This window comes from Olea europaea, chromosome 7 (genome assembly GCF_002742605.1).
Source record: "Olea europaea var. sylvestris chromosome 7, O_europaea_v1, whole genome shotgun sequence".
Classification (NCBI taxonomy): domain Eukaryota; kingdom Viridiplantae; phylum Streptophyta; class Magnoliopsida; order Lamiales; family Oleaceae; genus Olea; species Olea europaea.
In genome coordinates this window covers 1148587-1166909 of record NC_036243.1, presented here as the reverse complement: position 1 = coordinate 1166909, position 18323 = coordinate 1148587, and the positions used below count along the sequence as shown (strand labels likewise).

Genomic DNA, 18323 nt, shown 5'->3' with positions numbered 1-18323 from the left:
CATAGCAACTTCATATAACGACTTATGGCACAATCACACTAAAATGACATCTTTGTGATCTTTTCTAAACACAAATAGCCTTTTTTCTTAAAGTTGGTTCAAAATTATCCTTGCTAATTTTGACATCAACAAGAAATATGTGGTTAAAAAATAAAGAAAAATTTTGAATTTGTGTATAATATTATTTTATTGAAGAATGTATAATTAAAATGATGTCAAATCATTATTTAAGAATGTATATTTTCCAAACAATGTGAATCAAATAGGGTCTACTACTATAGAAATCTTGTTAACGTGGACTAACGAACGTCGGAGACAAGCCTAAATTTTTCCAATTAAAAATGAGGACATATCGTCTTTATATCAAACAAAGGAACAATTGCGCATCAAAACGCTCAAGAACATTCATGCCAAGAAACAAACTTTCAGGTCCATTTGTACTTTGAAGGCAAAGGTTTGCGACCTTTGCGCAAATTCCCGATTATAAATCTCTTCTCACAAATTTTATTGTTACTTTTTAATTCATTCAAACTTTTGATTTCGTCCCTTTGAAGCTGCATTGATGAATTTTGTATCTGGAATGAAAATCCTACCCTCAATTATAGTATAACTAAGTAGGTTCAATAAAGGAGCATTTAAAAACTGGCATAAAAGAAGAAAAAATGACTGAAAAAAAAGATCGGTTAATCTTTTCAAGCCATTTTTTGAGCCCCATTTTGGAGAAAATGTGTATTTTCATATACTGATTTTTTAGAGATTGGGTTTAAAAGAGAAGATTTTTTTTTAATTTTATTTAAGTGTAAAATTATTTTATTGGAGAGTATATGGTTGAAAATGAGTTTTAAAAAAATGGGGCTCAAATAAGGGCCAACCCGAAATGCTCTCTTTCAAATTTTATGAAGAAAAGTAAAAATTAAGAAAATTACTTAGTTTAAAAGAATAGTTTTAATAATAAAAGATTTTTCCAGTCACTCGTATAGCCAGCCTGCTAAACGTGAAGTGATGACTACGCCATCCATTCCTTCTATTTAACCTCTCGTTTTAGCTATGTTACAACATTTTTACTATGAAGAAAAGTCAGATTTAAAATTAGAAGAAGCAGTTTTTATTTTTATTTTTGGCTGAAACTAGGATTATTTCTTATGTGAAGAATTGCATTTATTCTTGAAGATAACGTTATTTCTATACGTGTATTGAATTTCTTGCTTCTTGCATTACTGGAGAAAATTTTTGATGAGACAGTCGCGCTATCCTACATGGTGCAACCATCCAACATCATGAACTTACAGGCAGACGTACAAGTCCAATGTTTACTAAGGAGAGTAACTAAATCCAGTCCTAGCACATTAATGCATCAGTATGCATAAAACTTTTGAGAGAAACAGTCAAATCTAAGACCAGCAAAACATACGGTCAGGAAATAGCTTCATCAATCTTAGTTACATGGGAAAATTCAGTGATTCTTGCCGCCTTCTTTCTCTACTGGTTTTTCTCTTCACGCTCTCAGCTTAGGAATAATGGGATCAATAAAAGCATGATGCATGGGATCAGCAAGCCAGAGTTCAGCAAGATGATGATGAGATGTAGTAAGCCGGTGAATCTCTTCCATGAGCCAGATGCTGGCTTCGGCTTTAGAAGGATGGATTATGGTATCCAATGGAATTTGTTCGTCCTTGCCTCCAATCCTGGACTGATCCCATTGTTTTAAGCAAACATTGGTGAGGTAGTGCAGAGGTTGTCCGTATAACTGTTTCAAGGATTGTCCCAGTCCTATCCACGAGGTAAAGGGAATAAGGGAGCCACGCAGAGTTGGTACTGGGATCAGGTTCATGTATTCTTGGTACGCTTGTGCTCTTCTGAGCAGCCAGTCTGCATTGCAAGTACAGTCTATGTATTTTGATTTTCATGACCAAAGAATTAAAACAGAAAAAAAGATAATATTGTAATTCATGAAAGACAGGCCAATATGCAGGAACATTATGAAAATTTTTTCTCTCTAACGGTCAAAAAATCAATTCTCTTAATCACTATCGAACAAGCCCTAAAAATCACAGCATCAAGTGAAAATTTTGCTTTCAGCAGTCATAACGGTAAATAATTGAAGCAACAAAACTGCTGATATTGAGGTTTCAAAACATTGATTCACATCAATAAAACAAGATCAATCTTAACTGACTTCGAACTCAATTTCGGAACACGATTTCATCTAGCATCTAAGTTACAATCCACACACATGCATATAAACACCCAAAAATGGATCTGTCATCTTAACATGGATTTCTTTCATTCGTTTTTTCTTTTGGGTGCTGGTCAACTAACATATAATCACCACCTTTGACTAGAGATCGTATAATTCGTTTGATAGTGATAATGTTCATGAAGATACCCGAGGGATCGGAAAACCACTGAACCTTCAAATGGGAGAAAAAGCAACCACACAATTTATTAGACACGAGTGAAAGAAGAAATAGAACTCTTGATGCATGCTAGTTTCTATTACATATTAAATAAAGCTAGCACAGACAGATGAGGCTCTAAAAGGTCTCAGATTGAAATATCTTTACATAGATATGAGTTGTGTACAAAAACACAACCAAAGGCAGCAAACATCTGAAAAATGAGATGCCTACCTTGCAATTCTAAATGCCTTCGGGTAAATGCATAAATGCTTACAAGAGCCATATGCATTCCCACATGTACAATGAGCTTATGAAGAGCATACTGTATTTAATTTGCAGTGCAGTTCTAAAAATAGTTTCCTGTACAAATAAAAAATCTACAGTGGTCTATTTAACAAAAAATGTGTCTTGCAAATGGACTTTCTTCTTGTGCAAGAAATTAAGTAGATAGAGTAGATTTGGTTACTCATATATGGTTGTTTAAAGAAAAAACAAAACTTTTTGAACAGAAAGTGTTTTGGAAGAAAGCAATAAAATGCATAATTGTATACTACAGAAGAAGTTTATAATACACTGAAGAAGTTAAAAGTGTAGCAGCCTACTTAACGAAAAGAAGGAAAAAGATTACTATAGCATGTTTCACTATTTTTTGATACTATAGAAGATAGGTACCTTTCAGTCAAAAAATAAAAAATAAAAATTCAAGCTGTAACAAAGTAGAAAGATGGTTATAGTTATGCGCAATTAAAGTAATCATGAGGTCGCAGTAGCACAATACCAAGAGTGCCATTGATTAAGTTCTTTTGTTTTTGAATTTTCAAATTAACCTATATTTGTTCATCAAAAATTGAAGTGTTACAAGTAAGTTAAACAATAGTTATCGATTAACAGGTACCAAAATCAAGTACCATTTGTTCTTCTTCATAAATATCATTCAGTTAAAAAAATTGCCAGTTTACTTCACCGGAATTCATCTATTACAAGCACAAACAGATAATATCTATCAACACATATGATGATCTAGTGCAATGAATGGGTTAAGAGCTAGTTAGGTATTAAATTAGGTTTTCCAACCTCAGATGGAGATTTAAAATTTGTATACCAAAACATGAGCTACCCTAAAATTGCTTGAAGAAAGCAGAAAATTTCCAATGACAAACAATAGGATATTCCCCACAGCTGCCTGGCCATGTCATCAAGGAATGAGCCCCAAACCCAAGAGTGAAAGGGATGGTATTAGAAGTAAGGTTGGAAAGGAGCAACTGAAGTCTGGAAAGCACAGATCAGGGGCAGCACATTAACAAAGTTCTCAAATTTCTCTTGCCGTTCTCTATTTGGGATGCATTATTTTTTTTTTTCAAATATCTGCTGGAAATTTGAAAATCCATGACCAAGTTACAATTACAATGAATGAGCTAAGGAATGAAAATGTTCCTAGCGTATTGTTTATCGCTTTCACAACTGCTAAGTTTGAATCATGATTAAGCGCTTTTCTCTGCTCTCTAATGACGCGTTATGCAAGCCACCAGTCACGAACCTATAGGACTCCCCCACCCATGAGGCATGGCAAGATTGCTTATTGCTATATTCTCGGAAGTGTACCAACGATGTCCCTTATACAAGTATGATGGAAAGATTTCTACCTCCTTATATTGTGCTGATGCTGCATATCTTAGCTTGTTCGCCGCATATGTGGGTAAGGCTACCTTGGGCTGTCCCAGAACCTCAAAGGGCCGAACGGGCAGTCCGTTACACATGATATCAGAGCGGGACCACTCCGAATGTTGTGTTGTTGGTTATCCAAGACTAATGGCGTGCGTTCCTGTGGATAAGATTTTGGGACCGCCAACATGTGGTAAAGTAGTTGGCAAGCAAGCGGAATCGAGGATGGAAAGCATTGAGAATGATGGATGTTGGGACATGTGTTATACAGTTTTGCCTACTGCATGAACGTTTGTTTCGCAAGGGCATGATCGAGGCATTGCTGTAGAAATTGAATTGTGGGAGCATTTGCGGATAAACTTCGACATGCACGATGATGAAACGGCCAGAAGAGCCGTCCACTCAGGAACAAATGTAGAGGTGCATGTGGTGAAGGTGGTGTTGAAGACGGCATGTACGAGGTACTGCGGGAAGAGGTACAGGGACATTGTAGATGCTTGCACATTAGGGGGATGATGCCGTAATTGTGGAGGAATTTTCGGACCGACTAACTTGGAGTGAGCATGCAATGCATGGAGAGACAAAGGACACGTCCGCTATGAGGGCATTAGGCGCTGTAGGGGAGTGAGTCACGGACCTAGAGAACTCCCCTGCCCATGTGACATAACAAAATTGCTTATTGCAGGTTTATTGCTATACTCTCGGAAGTGCATTAACGATGTTCCTTATACAGGTATGATAGCAAGCTATCTACCTCTTTATATTGTCTTGATGTTGCATATCTTAGCTTGTCTACCGGGAAAGGCTGCCTTGGGTGTCCCGGAACTTCAATGGCCATATAGGCAGTCGGTGGGAGTGACTTATGTCCTCCCAAATCGCAACCAATCCATCCCGACAGCAACCACAAAACAGCATAGGCCACTTCGACCGAACAGAACAGAATGCAGACAGACTACACAAGCAGAGCGCAAGCCGAGGACGTAGACAGCTACGCTAGCACGAAAATGAGATTTCTCTAAATCAAAAACCACCATTTTGAGGAGGAGAAATACTATAGATTGCAGCCAGTTGTTTTGGGGACGCAAGTAGGCAACTTGTCCCACTTGCAAGATGTTGTCAAGGAGGACGCAAAGTTCAATTTGGCTATTATAGGATTTGTCCACTTGCATAGGAATTATAGAGATTTGTCATTTGATGCCGAATAACATGAGGTTGGAAAGGGACATACAACTTGATCAAAGGAAGTTAATGCAACTTGCAACCAATGACAGGCTGCAAGGTTTTGCCTAGTCTCATTTGCAAATCATATAGAGTTAAGTGGGTTGAATACTTGAGAGAGATTGTAAAGTTTTCCTTTATATACAAAGAGGGTTCTCCTAAACTTACATGTTTTCCTTATATTTTCTATTCCAAATCATCTTCTCAAAGTTGTTATAATTTAGCCTCATCAGTTAGATTATTAGTGAATGAAGGTTGACTTAACCTTTTCTCGTAAGGGATGAGAATTATAAAACGTTAAGGTTACACAGTTCTAGTTGTTCAAGTGTAACGAAACTAGTTCTGTAACTCACATCACGAACTTAGAGAACTCCCCTACCCATGTGATATGGCAAGATTGCTTATTGCAGGTTTATTACTATATTCTCGGAAGTGCACTATCAATGTTCCTTATACAGTTATGATGGCAAGCTCTCTACCTCCTTATATTGTGCTTATGTTACATATCTTAACTTGCCAACCGCATGTGTAGGAAAGGTTACCTTGGAGTGTCCCCGAACCTCAAGGGCAGAATGAGCGGTCCGTTACACAATGCTTTGAAAGACCTTATAAACATATCAAGTCAAGAGGGCGAGGCTCCTAGTAATGGGAGGAAAGGGGAGTGGGCAAAAGAAAAGGAAGGTGATAGACCTCTAATATGCCTCGCCTATCCTAGAATGACCCAGGAGAATGATGGACTACCAGTTGGCTAGGCATAACAGAATCAGGTAAAGAGGGGGAGATGACTAGAATTAGTTAGTTAGATGAGAGCTATAAATAAAGGTAAAAGCTAGCAATAGAGGGGGCAATTATTGAGTGAGTAGAAGGGAGACCTTTAGGAGAGTTTTAGCCCTCTCAAATTGCTAAGGTTTCTTTTCCAATTTCACTAGTTTCATCAATCAAATACAACACTAATTTTCTAATTCTGATACGGTTCATAAACTGCAGCTGGAACCCTATCAGTTGGTTTCAAAGCAGTAGATCCTACTGGCTCAAACAACGACAAACAGCAAGGTGGAAGCCATGGAGAAGGAGATGAAGGGGTTGAAATTTGAGTTGCAGAGCTTATCAGGAATAGAGAGGTTAGTGGAACACCTAAAACAGAGCATGACAAAGCTGTTGTAGTCAATGGAAGAAATCCAAAAAATATGGCTACCTTGCTTCTCCCTAAGGCAACAATGAAATGGATACATAGAGAAAAGTGGTCAGAAAGTATAATGGAAGTCTTAATTTCCTCTGTGCAGGAGTTTTCTGAATCAGATTGTCGTTGCCCAACAAAATGGAGAAGATGAAGACTACCAAGGAAGAGAAATATGAATGGGTTCATATGGTAAAACCTGTGGGCCTAGTTTTGGCGACGGCCCAACAAGGCTGCAAAGATTCACTTAATCAAGCCCTAGGTGAAATGGGCTTAAATAAAGGGGGATAACCTAATACAATCACTTCCCAAATTCTCGATCGCTATTCAGCGATTTTCTAGGCCTGAGCTGCAATTGAAGAAGGGGTTAAGCCCTCACGATGATGAAAAATACTCCAGTGGTCAACGCTCTAAGAAGAAGGAATGGCAGGTCCATGAACTTTTGTGGATGGGGGAGACAGGCTCCGAGGTTTTAATGGGGACTGTATTAACGGTAGTGGATCTGCTAAATAAAATGGTCGGTGACAAGAAAACAATTGAGGTAAACTTTTTGATGGCTAAATTTACAAAGGTATCTGGACGAAGGGGGAACTCTGATATGGAGTCATTGCGTAGATGTTCACCTATAAGAGAGAATAAGAAGTTAGGATCCCTAACATCTATTGGCATAATTGGTTCCACATCTGGACTTGCATCCCAAATAGCATCAGGTGTGTGTGGCTCTGGAATTCTAAATGCTAGGCTTGGAAGTGCAACATCAGCTGGGTTACTAGCCCTTATGGTATCCGTATCATCTTGGAAGGTTGGTGTTACTTGGGGAAATCTGCAAAAAGCGGCGGCCTGTCTACTTGAGCTTGCTACAGATGACATAACACGAGGATCTTACATGAGTAGCCAAAGTTTACTTGGTCGTTTTTTCCAGATGTCCAATAAGATAGAGCCTCCAATTCTTTCAAAGTTATGGAAGTGTATTCATCTTCTGTCCACTGATACTCATTGCTTAGAAAATCTTCAATGAGCAGATGCAATAAAGGATTTGGCATCTAACCTCACTCTTAAAGAAGGTGCCCTATCCCAAATACATCATGAGATTCTCCATTCTCTGTTCAATTTGTGCAAGATTAAGGAACAAACAGCAGAAAACTGAATCATCCCAAAACTTGATGCTATTTTGGAATGGATTGCCAAACCCAAGCTGGCCTCGGAATATACCAATTCCTTGCACGTCAGCCTCCAAGGCGTGAAGTACTAATTCAGCAACACTTCCCAGACTTACATCTAGAGGAAAAGGTGTCTTTGAAACCCGGGGGTAATGATAGACCTCCTACTATGCCTCACCTATTCTAGTAGGACCCAGAAGAAGGACGGACCAACTGGCTAGGCATAATAGAATCTAGAAAAGAAGGGGGAGATGACTAGACTTAGTTAGTTTGATGAGAGCTATAAATAAAGTAGAAGCTAGCAACAGAGGGGGGAAATTATTGAGTGAGTAGAAGGGAGACCTTTAGGAAAGTTTTAGCCCTCTCGAATGGCTATGGTTTCTTTTCCAATTCTGTAATTTTCCCTATTTTCATCAATCAAATACAACACTTATTTTCTAGTTCTGATATTGTTCATAAACTGCAGCTGGATCAGAAGATAAATTCATGGACCAATTACCCCAACAGCGCCTTTGGCATCCAGGGGTCACCGACCGATATGAGGAGCGAAACGCTGTTCGCGGTACAACCATTATACTACAATATTATTTTTTATCATAGCTGATTCTAATTCAATTGTGCAATAGCTGAAAAGCAAACAGCAGTAATAGCTACAAGGAAAACAAGGTTGATAGGTGATGCAGAGACAAATAAAGTCAAATCAGACCTGCATTTCAATATCAAAACATATTTTCATTACCTTCAGATGTTAATTCCTTGGTAGTTTGATCCACAGAATAATCTGCATTGGGCTGCTTGCATTCTTCAACGTCATCATCTGCTGGGGAAGAAGAGTCCCCTGAAGAAACCTCCACCTGCTCTAGCATTGCCCTATTCATCATAATTGTTATATGTAGTCACATAAAAAAGTAGTCATGCGTAAGTTAATAGAAGCAGAGGGACTTTGTATACAAACTAGATGACACCGAAGGGAAAATGAGTAAAGCAAATCCTGATTTAAATTGATTGATCTGATCAAATACAAAAGTAAATACATTTATGTATAATAAACAGAAAGTACCAATCATGGTTGTTAAAAGGTATGCCTAATGACAAAGCAAAGAGAATTCCCCGTTTGATAATGTTGAAGCATGGTTCCTCAATAAGTAAAGCATGAGGCACAGAAACGGTATACTTTATTAAATTGTTCAGTTAATTATAATATTTTTCATCTGACCCATTGATTTTGTGTTAGTCTGCCAGCAATAGGCTGCTGAAACTTAAAATTGCATGATAAAATGCACATGAATAGTTTCAAAACTGATTTTTCTTACTTTCAAAGAGTTAGTATAAGCCTTTTCTGACAAGAGAATAATTGTTTCCGGAGATCCTTTATAAACTTTTCAACTTTCTATTATTTTTGTTCTGTTCTACATGCCAAGCTTAATCCAAGCAGTTGTTGCATTTTCTAAGAGATAAAACATTATCCAATGCATATCCCCACTCCTGCAGCAATGTAAGCCAGCCCCCAGAAAGTTTATGGCCATACTACAGCAAAGCTCGAGGAAAATGAGCATGTTTCGATGTCAATAATCCACCAGATGATAAAAGCCAGGCAGAAGCTACCAGAGGTCTCTATCCCAAACGGATATAAGAAGCAAGTGCAGCTTGTCGGGGTTTCTAACTATATAAAGAAAGACAAGTAAACAAATATGGCAAGTCAATCTAAGGACTTCGAATTGACACACTGCCCTAATATGCTGCTTAACTTTGCAGCCTCTGAACCTAAAATTAACTACCTTTAACCTTTCATCACAATGTCAGATGTAGCAGGATTCAAGAATTCAAGAAATCCCATATCAAAAACACTTGTTTGTAGAAGTAGAATTCAAGAATAATCTGCTCTTCTAAAGTTATCAATATACTTCATCAGCAGTATAAGTCTTGATTTCTACAAGAGCAAATCTTTAGCCTAGACATCTCGAAAAGTCCAAGTGCCGATAAAGCGTTAAAATAATATCTATATCCTGAAGCGCGAGAGTAAGAACGATTTTTGTATTATAGAAGCAAATAAATAAGAGATTATAATACAACTAATTCCGCCATAGCAAACATTCTTCTTTGTAACAAAAAGTAACGAGCAAATGTCACTGGTAGCAGGGAGCCTAAATCACCCATCCAACTTTAACGAGCAAATTCACTCATCCAAGTGCTTAATAAGAGATGACAAAATATGATAAGCCAGAAAAAATAAACAATGAACAAGGAGGGAGCACTGCAAATACAAAATTGTGCCGCCGGAATGTAACAACGTTGGAAGTGGAATCAGGAGTGTATGCTGCCGAAATTTTCTACCGGAATGCCGTCGGAGTGCCGATTTTTGCTGTAGGTCGGTTGATTTTAGGGAGTGAAGGTGATAATCATTGGGGGAAATGAGTTGGATGGCCACCTACATTTTCCTTTAACCAAACTTACAAGAATAAAAGGAATTTTAATTATTTAAAAGTGTCAAAACATTTCTTTACCCTTAACTTATAAAACAAAAATGAAAAAGAGATTGAAGTTTTTTCTAAATTTGTTGGAGCCGTGATTTGAACCTTGAATTGTAAAAAAATATTTTAACTCCACAACCATTATGACAAGTGATGATCCTTTGTTTTTTATGAGCAAAATATATATATTACATTTCAAAAAATTATTTTATTCTCACTTCAAAAATAAAATTTAATTATAATTAAAATTAAAATTTAACAATAACCCACCGATTGAACCATTGACCAGGTGGTTTTTTTTAGTTGATCTCGGGTTAACTCTAATAACTATGCATTTATGTTCTAACACACACAACATTCTCTTCCTTTAAATTCAAAAAATCTTCTTCTTCAAAATCATCTTCTCTTTAGAATTCGAACTCTTCTTTTTAAGTTTAAGGTAATCTATTTTTCGTAATTGATCTCCAATGCACCCAAAGTTTTAACATTGTCCACAACTTAGCAACTAGTCGAAAATAATTATTGAGTCATTTATTCATTAGACACATATTATAACATACGAAATTTTTTAAAATAAATTTTATCGTTATATTCGGAAAAAAAAGGACAAAAAAATATTTTTAAATTTATATCTTATTTAAAGTCCAATAATTAGATTTTAATAAAAAGCGATGCACTATATCGATATTGTACTCATTTTAAAGCTTGTAATTAATAATAACTATTCGACTCGAGAAAAAGTCGATTCGGATAAGTCAGCACGAAGATATTACAATTTGAAGAAATCGTAAAATATAACTTATCAACTTAATAAAAATGTGGAATAGAAATGAGCTGCTGACACCGCTTCACTGATTTGCATAATGACATTGAAATCGTTCCTGACACAAAAAAACGACTTCGATATCATTTCAGAATCAAACACACTCTACTTAACTGATTTGTATAACGACATTGAACTTGTTTCTGAAGAATAGAAAACGATGTATATGTCGTTTCGATATCGAATACACATTACTTCACTGTTTAACAGGTTTAAGCGCACGCTATGGAATAAGTAAACAACGTTTATGTCCTTTCAATACAATTTTCGACAACAATGATATCATTCCTATTCAATTGTAACTATAATGTCATACATATCGTTTCAGAAGTGATTACACTAGAACGTTATAACTACGATATTAAATGTAATTGAAATTTACATATAATTGACCGTTGACGATTGAATCGTCGTTTTTATAATTATTGTTTTTATTTATCGTTTTGGTTAAGATTTAAATTAAAGTGATATCAATGTTATCAAAATTGTGCTGAAACGATAATAGTATGATTATGTATCAAACCCACAAAATAAGACAACAACATCCAAATCGTTATAGTACAAATTTAATGAGTTTGAAATCATTCCAATTCAAATCACAATGATAATGACATAGATATCATTTATTTTCATATAAAACGATATTTATATTATTCTAACAAAATATAAAGATTCGACCGTTTACAATCATCGTTATGCCTTCAGCATACGTAGAACGATCGAAAAATATCATTAAGTGAATTGATAGAGCTCGAATGACTTAAAAAGAGTGAACGAAATACTTTTTGTTTGAATAGTTCGAATGTGGTATATAATCATGAGAATAAAAATGTTCTCGTAGTTTCTTTTGAGGGAGATCGAACCTACTTGATTATCTATTTTTATCGTCCTACATATACCAGATGCACGACTGGTGGTCGTGGACAGTCGAATCGTTATTTTTAGCATAAACGATATAATTGTCGTTTTATTTTAATTGAAATGATATGTATGTAATTTTAGTTATGATTTAAGTTAAAATGATATCAACATCGTCAAACTTGTATTGAAACGATAATGATATCGTTATGTGTCAAAATCACAAATAAAGTAACGACATTCATATCGTTTTAGTACAAATTTGACAAGTTTGAAATCGTTCCAATTCAATTCACAAGTATAATGACGTAGATATCGTTTCTTTTCATATAAAACGATAACTATATCATTCTAGCTAAAAATAATGATTCGACCGTCCACAACCATCCGTCATACCTTCAACATACGTAGGACGATCGAAAGATGTCATCAAGTGGATTGATACCACTCGAATGATTTAGAAAGAGCAAACGAAAATACTTTCTGTCTGAATAGTTCGAAAGTGGTATACAATCATGAGAACAAAAATGGTCTCATAGTTTCTTTTGAGTGAGATCAAACCCACTTAATTATCTATTTTGATTATCCTACATATGTCAGATGCACGTTTGGTGGTCGTGGATGGTCGAATCGTTATTTTTAATATAAACGATATAATTGTCATTTTATTTTAATTGAAACAATATGTATGCAGTTTTAGTTATAATTTAAGTTAAAACGATATCAACATCGTCAAACTTGTATTGAAATGATAATGTTATCGTTATGTATCAAAATCACAAATAAAGTAACGACATTCATATCGTTTTAGTACAAATTTGAAGAGTTTGAAATCGTTCCAATTCAAATCACAAGTATAACGACATAGATATTGTTTCTTTTCATATAAAACGATAATTATATCGTTCTATCTAAAAATAACGATTCGACCGTCCACAACCACCTGTCATGCCTTCAACATACGTAGGACGATCGAAAGATGTCATCAAGTGTGTTGACACCACTCGAATGACTTAGAAAGAGCAAACGAAGATACTTTCTATTGGAACAGTTCGAATGTGGTATATAATCATAAAAACAAAAATGTTCTCATAGTTTCCTTTGAGGGAGATCAAACCCACTTAATTATCTTTTTGATCATCCTACATATGTCAAATACACATCAGGTGGTCGTGAAAGGTCGAATTGTTCTTTTTAACATAAACAATATAATTGTCGTTTTATTTTAATTGAAACGATATGTATGTAGTTTTAGTTATGATTTAAGTTAAAACAATATCAACGTAATCAAACTTGTATTGAAACAATAATGATATCTTTATTATCAAAATCACAAATAAAGTAACGACATTCATATTGTTTTAGTACAAATTTGACGAGTTTGAAATCGTTCCAATTCAAATCACAAGTATAACGACGTAGATATCGTTTCTTTTCATATAAAATGATAATTATATCGTTCTATCTAAAAATAACAATTCGACGGTCCACAACCATCCGTCATGCCTTCAACATACGTAAGACGATCGAAGGATGTCATCAAGTGTGTTGATACCACTCGAATGACTGCAAACAAGAATACTTTTTGTCTGAATATTTTAAAGGTGATATACAATCATGAGAACAAAAAATGTTCTCATAGTTTCTTTTGAAGAGATCGAACCCACTTGATTACTTATTTTGATCATCCTACATATGTCAGATGCATGTTTAGTGGTCGTGGACAGTCAAATCGTTATATATAGCAGAAACGATATAATTGTCCTTTTATTTTAATTGAAACGATATGTATGTAGTTTTAGTTATGATTTAAGCTAAAACGATATCAACTTCGTCAAACTTGTATTGAAACGATAATGATGTCGTTATATATCAAACTCACAAATAAAGTAACGACATAAATATCATTTTAGTACAAATTTGACAAGTTTAAATCGTTCCAGTTCAAATAATGATTATAACGACATAGATATCGATTATCTTCATATAAAACGTTAATTATATCATTTTGACTGAAAATAACGTTTGATCGTCCACAACCACTCAACACATCTTTAACATGCCAAGTACGATCGAAAGAAGTCTTCAAGTGGGTTGATACCACTCGAATGACTTAAAAAGAGCGAATGAAGATATTTCTTTCTGTCGAAATAATTCGAATTTTGTATACAATTGTGAAAACAGAAATATTCCCATAGTTTCTTCTGAGTGTGATCAAACCCACTTGATTATCAATTTTGAGCATCCTACGTATGTCAGATGCATGTCTGGTGGTGGACGGTCAAATCGTTGTTTTTAGCATAAACGGTATAATTATCGTTTTATTTTAACTGCGACGATATGTATGTAGTTTTAGTTATGATTTAAACTAAAATGATATAAACGTCGTCAAACTTGTATTGAAACGATAATGATGCCGTTATGTATCAAACTCGTAAATAAAGTAACAACATTCATATCGTTTTAGTACAAATTTGACGAGTTTGAAATCGTTCCAGTTCAAATAATGACTATAACGACATAAATATCGTTTCTTTTCATATAAAACGTTAATTATATCGTTTTGACTAAAAATAACGATTCGACCGTCCACAACCGCTCAACACGTCTTTAACATACCTAAGACGGTCGAAAGAGGTCATCAAGTGGATTGATGAAATTCAAATGACTTAGAAATAACAATCGAAAGTACTTGTTCTTATAGGAATAGTTCGGATGTTGTATACAATTGTGGGAACAGAAATGTTCCCATAGTTTCTTTTGAGTGAGATCAAATCCACTTGTTGACCTATTTCAATCGTCCCATATATGTCAAATATATGTCGGGTGGTCGTGGATCGTTGAATTGTTGTTTTTAGTAGAAACGATATGTATATTTTTTTATATAAACTTAAATGATATATATGTTGTTTTATTTATGATTTAAACTGAAATGATATCGATGTTGTCAAAATTGTATTGAAATGATAATTATATCGTTATGTAGCAAACCACGAAATAACATAACAATGTCCATATTGTTTTAGTACAAATTTGACGTGTTTGAAATCGTTCAAATTTGAATAATAACTTCAAAAATATAGATATATATAATGATATCAATATCATTACCACTCGAGAGCAAATGGTCCCTTGGAAGTAAGCGCAACAGTTCCCTATGTCGTGTGCGTTAAGTAAGTTTTTTATATAACGATATCCATGTCATATTATTAGTCTATAATGACTTCAATGCCATTATGAAAATCAATAAAGTGGCATATTTTTATACTAGAACAACATTAATTTCGTTTTATGTTTCAGGAACGATTTCAATATTTTTATGTAAATTAGTGCAATTTTCGTATTGAAACGACATCAATATCATTTTATGTTTCAGGAACAATTTCAACGTCGTTATATGAATATATGCATTTTTTCATATTGAAACGACATACGCGTCAACTATAACGATATAAAAGTCGTTTGTCTGTAATGTGAAAAAAATATAACAACATAAAAAGACTTTAACTTTGTTCTAATAGCATAAAAGCGAAAATAACACAATGACTACAAAATCTAATAAATCATTTTGTGCTTCCAATAAATACAAAATAACAAAATTACAAGTCACGACAATTATACAACTTCAAGTTTCACTACTAGCTATTTGATATTTACAAGTAGAGCGAACATGACTAATTTTCTTACAGTTGGAGCCTTAGACATTGTAGGAAGAAAAGTTGACATCTCCATTTGGTATAGCATTGTATCGACTTTCAACATCTCTCTAACTTTATACAAGTTTACACAAGAATTTATTTTTCAAACAAGAATGATCGATATTTTCCCTTTGCCATTTATTGCATTTTTCATTTTCAAGCGCTTTCAACTGACTGCTCATATTCAGTTAGAAAATAAATTGAATCCATAACATATCCATGATAGCCATAATTACAATTAACATAAGAATTGTAAAATTTTTATCAAATATCAAACTTTGTAAATTATTGATAACGAGATGTATGTCGTTATGGTTTTTAGAAAATGATATATAAGTCGTTTTGGACGGAAATAATGAAATATATGTTTTATAGTATAACAACAAATAGAATAGCCAAACATATGTTTACTAGCATATTCACTTAAAAAATAAGAGTTAATGAGAAAATGGGAAAGCAACCCATATCAAATCTATAATTCGATGATAAAATAAAAAAAACAAAAAAAAAATCATTACTAACAAATCAACACCATAAACACGAATCACAACATGTGATTCAGAAAAATTAAACAAGAAAGTAGCCAAAATACTGAAATTTAACATTACCTTCTCTTCTTCTTCAAATACCCATCAAGAATAATATAAGCTTTGATTACTTACTTCAACCAAGTGAATATTTAAGAGAACGATAATATTATATTTTGGGGTTTCATGAAGAAAAAGATGATGATAAAAAAGAAGAAAAATAGCAGAGAATGGTCGATCCAACTGTGGAAGTGAATTAGGGTTAAATGAAAATTGAAAGGGGAATTGGGGCTTTATGTCTTTTACATATAAGGATATTTTAGTAATTTAAAATTTGTATTTTCCTTTTCTTTGTATCCTAAGGTTATCTAAATAAAAAAGATAATTCATAGTCTTTTTAAATAAATTTTTTGTTTGACTGAGCCTATTAAATGAATCCCCCTAATAATTGCGATATTGGGATTAGGAATTTAAGCGTAAGTGTGGTCTTGGATGGGCTTTCATAAAAAAACCAAAGACTTGGGTTTGGATTTGGGCTGATCTTAGGGATTTAGAGGCTAGTGGGCTCAATTTTATATTATGAAGAAACCAAAAAGTTTTAAGAAATGAAAAAAATTCATAAGTAAGAGTTAAGTGTCACACATTTTAAAATTAAGAAGCCAAGTTTCAAACTTCAAAAATCATATTTTTATTAAAAATTATTAATGATTTAATTAATTAAATATAGGGCCCGTTTGGTAGGGATTTTGAGAATTGATTTTTTGACCGTTAGAAGAAAAGTGGGGTCCACATGTGAGAGAAGAAGTCAAAAATTACGGCTTGAATAGTAAAATAACGGTCAAAAAATCAATTTTTTGGGGCAAAAAATCCCTACCAAACGAGGCCATAATTCAATCACAAATTTATACAATTTGGTCATAAATTAATAATTTAGTTAGTCACTTATTATTTTTTTAATCAAAAATCAAAAATTTTATGTCACATATTATTTACGGTCTCAATTCAAAAATTTTATGGATCACAATTTGTTCATCGATTACAAATCAAAAAAATTTTAAATCACAATTTGTTTATTGATCACAAATTACAAATATTATAAGTCACAATTTATTATACAGTCACAAATTATCGATCTCAAATTAATAATTTTTACTTTTTTAGGTCATATTATTTTTTTATCATAATTTATATTTTATATTGATCACATATTGTTTATTGGTAACGAATTAACCAATTTAATTATCACAGCCAACCAAATAATTTGTGACCACTGCCAATTCTTGCAACTGCCATCTCACCACTACGTCCAACACCACCACCACCGTCGTCACCAGAACCACCACTACCATCACACCCACAGTACCACAATCGCACGCACAGCAATACAGTCGCGCACACACCATCACAATCGCGCGAACCTCGACCACTACCCCGACAGACCCATCACCACATTTCACCATCACCACCGCTATGATGCCACTACCGCACGTGCACGCGCACACTCAACCACCGCACTACCATTGCACCCATAACAACACAATCGCACCTAAAGCAACACAATCATACACACACCACCATAACCGCGACCATCACCACCACCTCTTGACAACAACACCACGACCATCACAACCACAGATCAGGACTATTGTAGTCATCTCACCCGCACCACCAATACCTAAACTAATTTCTCAAAACTGCAGCCGCATCGACTGAGATCAAGTACCGCCTGGAACATGGAGATAACACGATGGCTGTACACAACCACAGATCCGGACTATTGCAGCCACGTCACTAACACTAGCACCGCCAACACCCAAACCTAATTTCTCTAAGGCTGCACTTGCTACAGCCGCATCGATTCGCCTCGACACTGGGCAAGACGTCGCCGTAACACTGGGTAAGACTCACCTCTACGGCTTCTTCACAGAACCTAACAGCATTGCCAACCACACATGCACATCTCCGATGTGCATCTCGCCAAAGAAAAATCGGATCTACAGCGACGATAGGTCACCAGTTCGATTTGCAGTGACAGTGTAGAGAAGGGGGAGATGCCAGAGTGAGCAGTTTTGGAAACGATATTGGGATGAATTTGGGATTAATTAATTTTTATACATATTAATTAATTAATAGAATATTTGATTTTTGAAATAGTAAACTTCATGTATGATTTATAAAAATAGTATCTCTAAAAGTATTAGTTTATGTAATCTCCACTTCAAGAAACCATTTAAAGGTCCAGCCCATCAAGGGCATTTTGTATGGGCCTGGAATAGCTTGGCCCTTGTGAAACAATCCAAGATCCATTAAAAGTGGGACTAGCCAGGTGC

General features: G+C 34.8%; 1 protein-coding gene across 1 annotated transcript; it reads right to left on the bottom strand.

Annotated features, from left to right (window-relative positions):
• Positions 1-1189: 1189 nt before the first annotated feature.
• Positions 1190-17453, bottom strand: LOC111397634 (protein RDM1-like). The gene is made up of 4 exons (XM_023024637.1): positions 17247-17453; positions 9881-10044; positions 8356-8486; positions 1190-1869 (listed from the first exon to the last, which is right to left on the bottom strand). Exons 1-4 carry the CDS (start codon positions 17451-17453, stop codon positions 1496-1498), a joined length of 876 nt encoding a protein of 291 aa, XP_022880405.1. The 3' UTR covers positions 1190-1495.
• Positions 17454-18323: the final 870 nt, after the last annotated feature.